The sequence below is a fragment of the Mus caroli genome, unplaced genomic scaffold (genome assembly GCF_978045245.1).
Source record: "Mus caroli unplaced genomic scaffold, Mus_caroli_1 scaffold_1, whole genome shotgun sequence".
In the NCBI taxonomy this organism is placed as follows: Eukaryota; Metazoa; Chordata; class Mammalia; order Rodentia; family Muridae; genus Mus; species Mus caroli.
The window spans coordinates 52,265,957-52,281,533 of NW_028227256.1; the positions used below are offsets into that span (position 1 = coordinate 52,265,957).

The following is a 15,577-nucleotide window of genomic DNA, read 5'->3' on the forward strand; positions in this document are numbered from 1 at the left end:
CATAAATCTACCACATGACTCAGCTATACCACTCATTGTCATATGTCCAAAGGACTCAACACCATACTTCATAGATACTTAGACATGTTCATTGCTGCTCTATTCATAACAACTAGCAAGTGGGAGTAACCTAACTGTCCTTTCCCAGACAAACTGATAATGAAATGTAGTACTATGGAATATTATTTAGGTGTAAAGAAATAAAACCATAAATATTGCAGGCAAAGAAATGGAACTATAAACGGATCCTGTTGAGTGAGACAATCTAGACCCAGAAAAAAAATTAGCATGTTCTCCTTCATCTAAGGCTCCTAGCTTCAAATCTTCAATGTTAGTATATAGCCCAGAGTAACTGCAGAAGCCAGCAATGTAAACCGGGTCGATTGCTGGAGGTGAGCGGTAACAATAGAGCATAGAATAGCAGGTACAAGTTATCTGAAGGGGAAAATGTTAAATGGGGGGGGGGGACGACCTCGAATTAAGGATGTGGGAGAAAAATAAATACAGAAGAAGGGTAAAATTACAGTAAGGATGTCTGAAAAAGCTCTAAGAAATCATCCTCGTAAGTACGTAAAAATATAACACATGTAAAGCAGTACACACATGCACAGATGCATGTGTATCAATGATATATTCCCATTTGGGCTGATAATGTTCAGGAGCCAAAGACCACCTAACAGAAACCCAAATACCAGACATGAAAAGCCCTCTTCTGAGTTATTGGTCAAGGTTGTCTAAGAAACTCCGAGAACATTTGGGCTATTGATAATGCCCTTGACTGTCCCCTAGAGGTGTGAGGTAAGTCCCTATTGCTGAAGATAGATAATAAACACTGTAGACACAGTCATGAGGTGGAACTGACCCGAAAGCCACCTTTCTTCCTGAGTAAAAGCTTTCATGGTACCAGAAGTTGCCATGCATGCTTTCAATGGAAGAAAACAACAGAGTCCTACCAAGATATGACACTTCTGAACCACAGCAATGGCCAGCATGGCATAAAAAACTCAAAGGTGTAGTAGTGGCAGGCATAACTTTCTAATTGGACATAAGATATACTCAACAAGAGGGAAGTCATGCTTTTCCTCCTCTCCAGCTCCACCGCCGTAGCCATCATGAATGACACAGTAACCATCCGGACCAGAAAGTTCATGACCAACCGTCTGCTTCAGAGGAAACAGATGGTCATTGATGTCCTTCATCCTGGGAAGGCAACAGTACCAAAGACAGAAATTCGGGAAAAGCTGGCCAAAATGTACAAAACCACACCAGATATCATCTTTGTATTTGGATTCAGAACCCACTTTGGTGATGGCAAGACACTGGCTTTGGCATGATCTATGATTCTTTAGATTATGCAAAGAAGAGTGAGCCTAAACACAGACTCGCAAGACATGGCCTTTATGAGAAGAAAAAGACCTCCCGAAAACAGGGAAAGGAAAGCAAGAACAGAATGAAGAAGGTCAGGGGCACGGCGAAGGCCAATGTTGGTGCTGGCAAAAAGTGAGTGGAGACTGGATACAGCCAAAGGAGTAGATTTGTGACTCGATGTTTTGCTGTGATGTGCAGATTTCTGAGAGGACAAATAAACTAAAAAGCTTCTACCAAAAAAAAAAAAAAAGGGAAGTCATGTCTAGTACTGGAAATTTAGTAACTATTTAGGGCCTGTGAAGTCATGAATCTTGGAAGAGAAAATTCAACTACCATGTTACTAAACAGCACAATTCATAACTAAATACTAAATATTTCTCCTAACACCCATAGATCTGTGCAGTTGTCACCCCTTATCAAGAAAACATCTTTTTTACAGTGGACAGAAACCATTACAGAAAACCATAGCCAATCAAAATTCAGTTGTGGAGCCCAGCCCCAACTCATATATTTACAAGACAACTCCTTGACCCAAGGATCAGGGATCACTGTAGAAAATAGAGTGGAAAGAGCCAGAAAAATAGGAAGTTTTCTGTGAGACTATGTCTCCTAAAAATTTCAGAAACACTGATGAAGACTCACCAACATGGTTGTCTAAACAGGATTTGAACAAGGATAATACCGAAAGACATGTTAACATGAACAGAGCAAGCTTGTAAGCCTGAAGTTTACACAAAGAACTACGGGCAGCTGAAGAATGCTGGGAGCAGGAGAGATCAATCTTCCCCAGGGAAGAGCTCACCAATTGTTGTTTATACCAAATAGTCAGCCTTGAAAACATAGACATACACGTAAGACTGTACAATTGAACATATTTTATTTATGTATTTAGGAACATACATATACAAATGCATATAACAATAATTAATGAAAAAAGAGGCCATGAATTTGAAAGAAAGCAAGGAGAGGTATATGACAAGGTTTAGAGGAAAGAAAGGGAAGGAGGAAATGAAATAACTGTACTATAATTTTAAAGCATAGTAAAAATAAATTCTGAAAATGTTTAAAAAATAAGTTCAATTGTGTTTAGTTTTAACAGTAAGTAGATAAACTCAATAGAAAACCAATACTACTACTATATTGTAAAACTGACAAAGTTGTAAAAAACTGATTATTTTTTAAAGGATTGTTTTATTATTTTTAAATTCTGTGTTTTTGTGTACTTATTTGTGAGTATATGCATGTGAGTGGTATGGAGGCCAGTGGTGTTGGATCCCTAGAGTTGGAATTGTATGTGGTTGTAACCTGGCACATGGGTATGCTGGGAATCAAGCTTGGGTCCTTCTGCTAGAGTGGTACACACTCTAACCCCACTGAGTCATCCCTCTAACTCAAAAGATTGGTCTTTTTCTTTTGAGACAGGGCTTCTCTCTATGTAGCCAAGACTAGTCATTTTAAGAACTGGCACACAATGGAAAACTTAGAGCTTGAATAAAGCATAAAGTAGTATTTTTCTTTTTGTTTGAAAGCTACCAGTCAACATGTAGTCAAGATGTGTGTGTGTGTGTGTGTGTGTGTGTGTGTGTGTGTGTAATCAATGTAAGACTCTGAATCTATGTATATCTTCTAACAAAGTACTAAGAGGAATACATTTTCTAGTAATATATGGGCATAACTAATGGGTAAGACTACAAATTTTCATTGTTTGACTGAATGTATCTATATTATATATTATTCTTAACAAAACTCTTATCATTGTTGAGGTTTGGTCTGTTGCTATGTATTGTAATGTTAAATACTGGCCCCCAAGGTCTGACTGACCCCAGGGACAAGGAAATCCTCACATATACCAAGTGATGCTATGTAACGTTTCTCCTTAATTTAAAACTATTGGTTGAATAAAGATGTCTACAGCCTATAGCTGTACAGAAAAGAAGTAGACAAGGTTTTGGTTCCTGGGCTTGGGGATGAAGATAGGACCAAGAGGGAAAACAGAGAGAAGAGAGAGGAGAAGATAGTATGGAGTATGGGATTGTGAGAACTGGCCATGAGGGCCAGTCAGAGTAAGAGTGACCTAGGCAGAACACTGTAGGTCATATTTTGGGGTTGTTGACAGGGAAGCAGACATAACAGAGAGGGTAGGTATCTGCCCAGGTCTAATGCTTTAAAAGCTTATTATACATATAAAAGTTGTGTATTATTCATAATAGCCAGAAACTGAAACAACCTAGATGTCCTTCAACTGAAGAATGGATAAAGAAAATGTAGTACATCTACACAATAGAATACTATTCAGGTATTAATTTTGCAGGCAAATGGATGGAACTTGATAATATCATCCTGAGTACATACATAGTATGCACTCACTTATAAGTGGATATTAGTCATAAAATATGGATTCCCATATTACACTCCACAGACCCAAAGAAGCTAAACAGGAAGGAAGGCCTAAGTAAGGAAGCTTGAGTCTTACTTAGAAGGGAGAATAAAATAGTCATAAGAGGCAGATGGAGAAAGGGAACTGGGAGGGACGGGATATGGGGGCGGAAGTAGGAGGATTCAGGATCAGGTGAGGGGAAGGACAGAAAGGATAGCTAAATGGCCATGAAAATGAATGGAAATCTGAACTGACAGGGGTAAGGAGATGTGTGTGTGGGGGGTGCATTTCCAGGACAAGACAGAGACCTGGGATAAGGGAAGCTCCCAAGAGTCAATGGAGATGACCTTAGCTGTGACTCACTACACTGGGGATATGGAACCTGAAGATACTGCCTCCTGTAGCCAAACAGAAACCCCAGTGGAACAATAGAGACACCAAGCTACCCACAAAACTTTCAACCCAAAATAATTCTGTCTACAAAAGTAATGCAGGCATGGGGAAATGAGCAGAGACTGAAGAAATGGCCAACCGATAACAGGCCCAACTTGAGACTCATCTCATGGGCAAGCATTAATCATACTCTGTTATGCTTGCAGACAGGGGCATGTTGTTCTGTTTGAGGCACCACCCAGCAGCTGACTCAGATACAGACACCTACAGCAAACAGTGGATGGAGCTAGGAGGAAGGATTGTGGGCTCTGAAAGAGTTAGGAACTCCACAAGAAGACCAGTAGTCAACCTACCTGGACTCTTGGGGTTAGAATCTGAACCACCAACCAAAGAACACACACAGGCTGGACCTAGGCCTTCCTACACATATGTAGCAGATGTGAAGCTTGGCCTTCATGTGGGCCCTGAACAACGGCAAAAGGGGCTATCTCAAAAGCTGCTGCCTGTACATGGGATATATTCTACTAGCTGGGCTACCTTGTCTGGCCTGTGGGAGAGGAAGTGCCTAGCCTCACAGAGACCTAAGTACCTGGGTGGGTAGGGGATATGGGGGTGGGGTGTGTGCACCTGCTCAGAGGAGAAGGGGATGGGGGAAGGAGTGTGGGAGGGGGGTGACAGGGGTGGCATTAAGTGGGATATAAAGTGAATAAGTAAAAAAAAAATTAAATTTAAAAATTTTGATTTGTGTCTTTTGTCTGGGCTGCTAACTGGTAGATAGATTTGTAATAAGAACATACAAAATGAAGACCAAAGGCAGCTAGAACTCCCCGATTGAGATTAAATAATTTCTACAATATATCATTCTTTTCTTTTTTTCCAGTTTTTTTTTAAATTTTTAATATTTTTATTACATATTTTCCTCAATTACATTTCCAATGCTATCCCAAAAGTCCCCCATAGCGCCCCCACTTCCCTACCCACCCATTTCCATTCTTTTGGACCTAGCATTCCCCTATATTGGGGCATATAAAGTTTGCAAGTCCAATGGGCCTCTCTTTCCAGTGATGGCTGGCTAGGCCATCTTTCGATACATATGCAGCTAGAGACAAGAGCTCCGGGGTTCTGGTTAGTACATCATGTTGTTCCAACAATAGGGTTGCAGTTCCCTTTAGCTCCTTGGGTACTTTCTCTAGCTTCTCCATTGGGAGCCCTGTGATACATCCAATAGCTGACTGTGAACATCCACTCCTGTGTTTGCTAGCCCCCGGCCTAGTCTCACAAGAGACAGCTATATTTGGGTCCTTTCAGCAAAATCTTGCTAGTGTATGCAATGGTGTCAGCGTTTAGAAGCTGCTTATGGGATGGATCCCTGGATACAGCAGTCTCTAAATGGTCCATCCTTTCATCACAGCTACGAACTTTGTCTCTGTAACTCCTTCCCTGGGTATTTTGTTCCCAATTCTAAGAAGGGGCACAGTGTCCACACTTTGGTCTTCATTCTTCTTGAGTTTCATGCGTTTAGCAAATTGTATCTTATATCTTGGGTATCCTAAGTTTTGGGCTAATATCCACTTATCAGTGAATACATATTGTGTGAGTTCCTTTGTGATTGTGTTACTTCACTCAGGATGATGCCCTCCAGGTCCATCCATTTGGCTAATAATTTCATAAATTCATTCTTTTTAATAGCTGAGTAGTACTCCATTGTGTAAATGTACCATAATTTCTGTATCCATTCCTCTGTTGAGGGACATCTGGGTTCTTTCCAGCTTCTGGCTATTATAAATAGGGCTGCTATGAACATAGTGGAGCATGTGTCCTTTTTACCGGTTGGGACATCTTCTGGATATATTCCCAGGAGAGGTATTGCTGGATCCTCCGGTAGTACTATGTCCAATTTTCTGAGGAACCGCCAGACTGATTTCCAGAGTGGTTGTACAAGCTTGCAATCCCACCAACAATGGAGGAGTGTTCCTCTTTCTCCACATCCTCGCCAGCATCTGCTGTCACCTGAATTTTTGATCTTAGCCATTCTGACTGGTGTGAGGTGGAATCTCAGGGTTGTTTTGATTTGCATTTCCCTGATGATTAAGGATGTTGAACATTTTTTCAGGTGCTTCTCTGCCATTCGGTATTCCTCAGGTGAGAATTCTTTGTTCAGTTCTGAGCCCCATTTTTTAATGGGGTTATTTGACTTTCTGGAGTCCACCTTCTTGAGTTCTTTATATATATTGGATATTACTCCCTTATCTGATTTAGGATAGGTGAAGATCCTTTCCCAATCTGTTGGTGGTTTTTTTTGTCTTATTGATGGTGTCTTTAGCCTTGCAGAAGCTTTGCAGTTTCATGAGGTCCCACTTGTCAATTCTTGATCTTACAGCACAAGCCATTGCTGTTCTATTCAGGAATTTTTCCCCTGTGCCCATATCTTCAAGGCTTTTCCCCACTTTCTCCTCTATAAGTTTCAGTGTCTCTGGTTTTATGTGTAGTTCTTTGATCCTCTTAGACTTGACCTTAGTACAAGGAGATAGGAATGGATCGATTCGCATTCTTCTACATGTTAACAACCAGTTGTGCCAGCACCATTTGTTGAAAAAGCTGTCTTACTTCCACTGGATGTTTTTAGCTCCCTTGTTGAAGATCAAGTGACCGTAGGTGTGTGGGTTCATTTCTGGGTCTTCAATTCTATTCCATTGGTCTATTTGTCTGTCACTATACCAGTACCATGCAGTTTTTATCACAATTGCTCTATAGTAAAGCTTTAGGTCCGGCATGGTGATTCCACCAGAGGTTCTTTTATCCTTGAGAAGAGTTTTTGCTATCCTAGGTTTTTTGTTATTCCAGATGAATTTGCAGATTGCACTTTCTAATTCGTTGAAGAATTGATTTGGAATTTTGATGGGGATTGCATTGAATCTGTAGATTGCTTTTGGCAAGATAGCCATTTTTACAATGTTGATCCTGCCAATCCATGAGCATGGGAGATCTTTCCATCTTCTGAGATCTTCTATAATTTCTTTCTTCAGAGACTTGAAGTTTTTATTATACAGATCTTTCACTTCCTTAGTTAGAGTCACGCCAAGATATTTTATATTATTTGTGACTATTGAGAAGGGTGTTGTTTCCCTAATTTCTTTCTCAGCCTGTTTATTCTTTGTGTAGAGAAAGGCCATTGATTTGTTTGAGTTAATTTTATATCCAGCTACTTCACCGAAGCTGTTTATCAGGCTTAGGAGTTCTCTGGTGGAATTTTTAGGGTCACTTATATATACTATCATATCATCTGCAAAAAGTGATATTTTGACTTCATCTTTTCCAATTTGTATCCCTTTGATCTCCTTTTGTTGTCGAATTGCTCTGGCTAGGACTTCAAGTACAATGTTGAATAGGTATGGAGAAAGTGGACAGCCTTGTCTAGTCCCTGATTTTAGAGGGATTGCTTCAAGCTTCTCACCATTTACTTTGACGTTGGCTACTGGTTTGCTGTAGATTGCTTTTATCATGTTTAGGTATGGGCCTTGAATTCCTGATCTTTCCAAGACTTTTATCATGAATGGGTGTTGGATCTTGTCAAATGCTTTTTCCGCATCTAACGAGATGACCATGTGGTTTTTGTCTTTGAGTTTGTTTATATACTGGATTACGTTGATGGATTTCCGTATATTGAACCATCCCTGCATCCCTGGGATGAAACCTACTTGGTCAGGATGGATGATTGTTTTGATGTGTTCTTGGATTCGGTTAGCAAGAACTTTATTGAGGATTTTTGCATCAATATTCATAAGGGATATTGGTCTGAAGTTTTCTATCTTTGTTGGGTCTTTTTGTGGTTTAGGTATCAGAGTAACTGTGGCTTCATAGAATGAGTTGGATAGAGTACCTTCTGTTTCTATTTTGTGGAATAGTTTGTGAAGAACTGGGATTAGATCTTCTTTGAAGGTCTGATAAAACTCTGCACTAAACCCATCTGGTCCTGGGCTTTTTTTGGTTGGGAAACTATTAATGACTGCTTCTATTTCTTTGGGGGATATAGGGCTGTTTAGATCATTAACCTGATCTTGATTCAACTTTGGTACCTGGTATCTGTCTAGGAACTTCTCCATTTCATCCAGGTTCTCCAGTTTTGTTGAGTATAGCCTTTGGTAGAAGGATCTGATGGTGTTTTGGATTTCTTCAGGATCTGTTTTTATGTCTCCTTTTTTATTTCTGATTTTGTTAATTAAGATGCTTTCCCTGTGCCCTCTAGTGAGTCTGGCTAAGGGTTTATCTATCTTGTTGATTTTCTCAAAGAACCAGCTCCTTGATTGGTTGATTCTTTGAATAGTTCTTCTTGTTTCCAGTTGGTTGATTTCGCCCCTGAGTTTGATTATTTCCTGCTGTCTACTCCTCTTGGGTGAATTTGCTTCCTTTTGTTCTAGTGCTTTTAGGTATGTTGTCAAGCTGCTAATGTGTGCTCTCTCTAGTTTCCTTTTGGAGGCACTCAGAGCTATGAGTTTTCCTCTTAGAAATGCTTTCATTGTGTCCCATAAGTTTGGGTATGTTGTGGCTTCATTTTCATTGAACTCTAAAAAGTCCTTAATTTCTTTCTTTATTCCTTCCTTGACCAAGGTATCATTGAGAAGAGTGTTGTTCAGTTTCCATGTGAATGTTGGCTTTCTATTATTTATTTTGTTATTGAAGATCAGCCTTAGTCCATGGTGATCTGATAGGATGCATGGGACAATTTCAATATTTTTGTATCTGTTGAGGCCTGTTTTGTGACCAATTATGTGGTCAATTTTGGAGAAGGTACCATGAGGTGCTGAGAAGAAGGTATATCCTTTTGTTTTAGGATAGAATGTTCTGTAGATATCTGCCAGATCCATTTGATTCATAACTTCTGTTAGTTTCACTGTGTCCCTGTTTAGTTTCTGTTTCCACGATATGTCCATTGGTGAAAGTGGTGTGTTGAAGTCTCCCACTATTATTGTATGAGGTGCAATGTGTGCTTTGAGATTTACTAAAGTTTCTTTAATGAATGTGGCTGCCTTTGTATTTGGAGCATAGATATTCAGGATTGATAGTTCCTCTTGGAGGATTTTACCTTTGATGAGTATGAAGTATCCCTCCCTGTCTTTTTTAATGACTTTGGGTTGGAAGTCAATCTTATCAGATATTAGAATGGCTACTCCAGCTTGTTTCTTCATACCATTTGCTTGGAAAATTGTTTTCCATCCTTTCATTCTGAGGTAGTGTCTATCTTTTTCTCTGAGATGAGTTTCCTGTAAGCAGCAAAATGTTGGGTCTTGTTTGTGTAGCCAGTTTGTTAGTCTATGTCTTTTTATCGGTGAGTTGAGTCCATTGATATTAAGAGATATTAAGGAAAAGTAATTGTTGTTTCCTGTTATTTTTGTTGTTAAAGTTGGCATTCTGTTCTTGTGGCTGTCTTCTTTTAGGTTTGTTGAGGGATTACCTTCTTGTTGTTTCTAGGGCGTGGTTCCTGTCCTTGTATTGGTTTTTTTCTGTTATTATCCTTTGAAGGGCTGGATTCGTGGAGAGATAGTGTGTGAATTTGGTTTTGTCGTGGAATACTTTGGTTTCTCCATCTATGTTAATTGAGAGTTTGGCTGGGTATAGTAGCCTGGCCTGGAATTTGTGTTCTTTTAGTGTCTGTATAACATCCGTCCAGGATCTTTTGGCTTTCATAGTCTCTGGTGAAAAATCTGGTGTAATTCTGATAGGCTTGCCTTTATATGTTACTTGGCCTTTTTCTCTTACTGCTTTTAGTATTCTATCTTTATTTAGAGCATTTGTTGTTCTGATTATTATGTGTCGGGAGGTATTTCTTTTCTGGTCCAATCTATTTGGAGTTCTGTAGGCTTCTTGTATGTTCATGGGCATCTCTTTCTTTAGATTTGGGAAGTTTTCTTCTATAATTTTGTTGACGATGTTTGCTGGTCCTTTGAGTTGAAAATCTTCATTCTCATCCACTCCTATTATCCATAGGTTTGGTCTTCTCATTGTGTCCTGCATTTCTTGGATGTTTTGAGTTATGATCTTTTTGCATTTTACATTTTCCTTGATTGTTGTGCCGATGTTCTCTATGGATCTTCTGCACCTGAGATTCTCTCTTCCATCTCTTGTATTCTGTTGCTGATGCTCGTATCTATGGTTCCAGATTTCTTTCCTAGGGTTTCTATCTCCAGTGTTGCCTCATTTTGGGTTTTCTTTATTGTGTCTACTTCCCTTTTTAGGTCTAGTATGGTTTTGTTCATTTCCATCATCTGTTTGGATGTGTTTTCCTGTTTTTCATTAAGGACTTCTACCTGTTTGATTAGGTTATCCTGTTTTTCTTTAAGGATTTGTAACTCTTTAGCAGTGTTCTCCTGCAATTCTTTAAGGGATTTTTGTGCTTCCTCTTTAATGTCTTCTACCTGTTTAGCAGTGTTCTCCTGTATTTCTTTAAGTGTGTTATTAAATTCCTTCTTGAAGTCCTCTACCATCATCAGGAGATATGCTTTTAGATCCGTGTCTAGCTTTTCCGGTGTGTTGGGGTGCCCTGCACTGGGTGAAGTGGGAGTGCTGGGTTGGTTCTGATGATGGTGAGTGGTCTTGGTTTCTGTTAGTAAGATTATTACGTTTACCTTTCGCCATCTGGTAATCTCTGGGGTTAGTTGTTGTCGTTGTCACTGTTTAAAGATTGGAGCAGAAGCTGTGTTCCACTCACCAGCAGTCTCAAAATCCTGTGGCGGGGGTCATGGGTAGCTGGCGGTACCCCGGTGCTGGTCCAGCTGGAAGAGGCCTGTGGTCCTACTCAGGCCGGTTTTCTGCTTCCCTAACTAATGCAGTCTGAGGTCCCGCGCACAATTGGACTGGAGCAGAAGCTGTGTTCCACTCACCAGCAGTCTCAAAATCCTGTGGCGGGGGTCGTGGGTAGCTGGCGGGTGTCAGCCGATCCTGCGCTCTAGCTACCCCTGTGCTGGTCCGGCTGGATGAGGCCTGTGGCCCTACTCAGGCCGGTTTCTGCTTCCCTAACTAATGCAGTCTCAGGTCCTGCGCGCAATTGGTTTGGAGCAGAAGCTGTGTTCCACTCACCAGAAGTCTTAAGATCCTGTGGCGGGTGTTGTGGGTAGCTGGCGAGTGTCAGCCGACCCTGCGCCCTAGCTACACCGGTGCTTTTCTGACCGGAAGAGGCTTGTGACCCTACTCAGTCCGGGTTTCTGCCTCCCCAACCAGAGCAGTCTCAGGTCCCGCGTGATTGGACTGGAGCAGAAGCTGTGTTCCACTCACCAGCAGTCTCAAAATCCTGTGGCGGGGGTCGTGGGTAGCTGGCGGGTGTCAGCCGACCCTGCGCTCTGGCTACCCCGGTGCTGGTCCGGTCGGATGAGGCCTGTGGCCCTACTCAGGCCGGTTTCTGCTTCCCTAACTAATGCAGTCTAAGTTCCTGCGCGCAATTGGATTGGAGCAGAAGCTGTGTTCCACTCACCAGAAGTCTTAAGATCCTGTGGCGGGTGTCATCATTCTTTTCTTAAAAGGGCATGCCTCTTACTCACTAGAGACCTTGCTGTAATGCTTTGCTTTGGGGTGAAAAAAAATCCAGGCATGAAATAAACAATTAAAGAAGTCAATGTCACTGCATGGTACTGGTATAGTGACAGACAAGTAGACAAATGGAATAGAATTGAAGACCCAGAAATGAAGCCACACACCTAAGGTCACTTGATCTTCGACAAGGGAGCTAAAACCATCCAGTGGAAGAAAGACAGCATTTTCAACAAATGGTGCTGGCACAACTGGTTGTTATCATGTAGAAGAATGCGAATTGATCCATTCCTACCTCCTTGTACTAAGGTCAAATCTAAGTGGATCAAGGAACTTCACATAAAACCAGAGACACTGAAACTTATAGAGGAGAAAGTGGGGAAAAGCCTTGAAGATATGGGCACAGGAGAAAAATTCTTGAATAGAACAGCAATGGCTTGTGCTGTAAGATCGAGAATTGACAAGTGGGACCTCATGAAACTGCAGAGCTTCTGCAAGGCAAAAGACACCATCAATAAGACAAAAAAACCACCAACAGATTGGGAAAGGATCTTCACCTATCCTAAATCAGATAAGGGACTAATATCCAATATATATAAAGAACTCAAGAAGGTGGACTCCAGAAAATCAAATAACCCCATTAAAAAATGGGGCTCAGAACTGAACAAAGAATTCTCACCTGAGGAATACTGAATGGCAGAGAAGCACCTGAAAAAATGTTCAACATCCTTATTCATCAGGGAAATGCAAATCAAAACAACCCTGAGATTCCACCTCACACCAGTCAGAATGGCTAAGATCAAAAATTCAGGTGACAGCAGATGCTGGCGAGGATGTGGAGAAAGAGGAACACTCCTCCATTGTTGGTGGGATTGCAAGCTTGTACAACCACTCTGGAAATCAGTCTGGCGGTTCCTCAGAAAATTGGACATAGTACTACCGGAGGATCCAGCAATACCTCTCCTGGGCATATATCCAGAAGATGTCCCAACCGGTAAGAAGGACACATGCTCCACTATGTTCATAGCAGCCCTATTTATAATAGCCAGAAGCTGGAAAGAACCCAGATGCCCCTCAACAGAGGAATGGATACAGAAATTATGGTACATTTACACAATGGAGTACTACTCAGCTATTAAAAAGAACGAATTTATGAAATTCCTAGGCAAATGGATGGACCTGGAGGGCATCATCCTGAGTGAGGTAACACAATCACAAAGGAACTCACACAATATGTATTCACTGATAAGTGGATATTAGCCCAAAACTTAGGATACCCAAGATATAAGATACAATTTGCTAAGCGCATGAAACTCAAGAAGAATGAAGACCAAAGTGTGGACACTATGCCCCTTCTTAGAATTGGGAACAAAACACCCATGGAAGGAGTTACACAGACAAAGTTTGGAGCTGTGATGAAAGGATGGACCATCTAGAGACTGCCATATCCAGGGATCCATCCCATAATCAGCTTCCAAACTTCCAAATGCTGACACCATTGCATACACTAGCAAGATTTTGCTGAAAGGACCCAGATATAGCTGTCTCTTGTGAGACTATGCCGGGGCCTAGCAAACACAGAAGTGGATGCTCACCGTCAGCTATTGGATGGATCCCAGGGCTCCCAATGGAGAAGCTAGAGAAAGTACCCAAGGAGTTAAAGGGATATGCATTCCTATAGGGGGAACAACATGATGAACTAACCAGTATCCCGGAGCTCTTGTCTCTAGCTGCATATGTATCGAAAGATTACCTAGTCGGCCATCACTGGAAATAGAGGCCCATTGGACTTGCAAACTTTATATGCCCCAATACAGGGGAATCCCAGGGCCAAAAGAATGGGAATGGGTGGGTAGGGAAGTGGGTGGGGGGAGTATGGGGTACTTTTGGGATAGCATTGGAAATGTAATTGAGGAAAATACATAATAAAAAATTGTGAAAAAAAATTTAAAAAAAGTAAAAAAAAAAGAAGTCAATGTCATGAAAAAATAAGAACAAACAAAGCAAAAGGAATGTGTATAACAAATATTAAAGGTAAAATAGTACCTTATTTCATCCAATGAACAAACAAATTAATATGTGGATCCCATTAATATGGGTACATATTAATTTATGTATTTCAGTTTAACAATAAAGTCAGAATATTCTAGTAGTGCTTCATTGAGTTCATTAGGCAACTAATTTTGTTTACTTAGTCAACTAACTAAACTTTTAAGTGGATATTTTCAGTTATTGAAATAAAGGCAAATATACAGGTACAAAGTATTTATAAAGATATACTTATAGCAAATCTAAAATATATGACATATCTGTGACATCTAAATATAAGTGAATATATTCATAACTTTCCATAAGTAATCTAGAGGGATGTAAGCAAAATCCTTGAAAACCATTGTCCTAAAAGAGCTTACATACAAGATCTGGCTATTCCATATAGCCTTGACTGTAGAAAAAGTTAAAAATGTCTATGAATATTGGAATATAAAAATGATTATGTATCATAGAGTATTATTTAAAGGACCAATAGTTTAACTCTCAAGATATAATATCCTAGTTAAAATACAGATTATTTATACAGTGTTTAAAGACTACCCAAGGGGTTACCTATATTGCTTACTGGCAGATATATTTGTAGTAAGAACATACAAAGGAAGAAGAAATTCTGAAGGAAGGAAGGGTAAAAGAATGGAAATTAGGAGATTTTACATGGATTTGCCATATTTTATTTCTTCTTTTTAAATAACTTCAATTAATATGGCAAAGTATTAACATTTGTTAAATGTGGATAGCAGTGATATAGATATATTTATTTGCTTGTGTTTTAAATATTTCAGAGTCAGGGCCTGTGAGATGGCTTAGTGGATAAAGGTTCACAGGCCCAATGGTGGACGGAGAGAACCAATGCTTGCAAATTGTACTCTGCCCTCCACAGTCAGTGGTGACACACACAATAAGTAAATGTGAAAAAGTTCATCAAATACATAAGAATAAAAGTATCTTAAAAATATTTGGTAGTAACTCTTCTAAACTGAGAATCACTTACAGGCCAAGATGGTGGGACAGAAGTTACTTCTGGAGTATGAAAATAAGCAACGCCATTATGGTAAGTGTAAGGGTACCCAGTTGAAGTGGTCAGATACATTGTTCCAGCCGCTGGCATGAGACTAGAACCTAAGGCAAATAATAAAGGATAAGGACGGAAATGTTTAATTTAATTTTATGAACGTGTAATTTCTGAACACATTTTGGAAAACTATTTTAAGGTTTCAACATGGGTTCAGTAAAAAGTAGAATATTTAAACTCGATGTATTACAACACCTTTGAAGAATACATTTTTAAAATTAATACCTCAGAACTTTTATTAGATTATAAGGATTAAGTAAAAATCAAGGTAAGTAAATATTAAAAGCTCTCCAATTCAGATTCTTTTTTTTTTTGGTTTTTCGAGACAGGGTTTTTCTGTGTAGCCCTGGATGTCCAGTTCTACTTTGTAGACCAGGCTGGCCTCCAACTCAGAAATCCGCCTGCCTCTGCCTCCCAAGTGCTGGGATTAAAGGCATGTGCCATCACCGCCCAGCTCCAATTCAGATTCTAATAGCAGTCTAATGAAACAATTCATATTATTCTTATTAACTATATCATTATTAATTATATTTTTAGAAATATAAATTATAAAATTGAAACACTTTAATTTTTTTGAGCACTGATTGGTGTTTTTGCCTTGATGTGTGTCTGTGCAAGGGCGTCAGAGCCCCTAGAACTAGAGTCGCAGGCAGTTGTGAGCTGCCCTGTGAGAGCTGGTAGTTGAACACAGTTCCTCTGGAAGAGCAGCCAATCATTCTCTACTGAATTTTAGGGATGGTCTCTCAACACCATGGAGCTCACTGATTCAGTGAGACGGCCTGCCAGCAAGCCCC

General features: G+C 40.1%; 1 protein-coding gene and 1 pseudogene across 3 annotated transcripts in view; one reads left to right on the plus strand and one right to left on the minus strand.

Annotated features, from left to right (window-relative positions):
* The window catches only part of Boll (boule RNA binding protein), a 125,828-nt gene that overhangs the window by 89,926 nt on the left and 20,325 nt on the right, over positions 1-15,577 (minus strand). For all 3 annotated transcript variants that reach the window (XR_015047024.1, XM_085837405.1, XM_085837408.1), the window contains exon 6: positions 14,703-14,830. Coding sequence is in view for 2 of the 3 variants with exons in the window: in XM_085837405.1 (XP_085693531.1) it covers positions 14,703-14,830 (128 nt within the window). In the remaining variant the exon portion in view is untranslated. The remainder of the gene's footprint in view (positions 1-14,702; positions 14,831-15,577) is intronic.
* LOC110287985 (small ribosomal subunit protein eS24 pseudogene) lies at positions 1,083-1,559 on the plus strand (annotated as a pseudogene).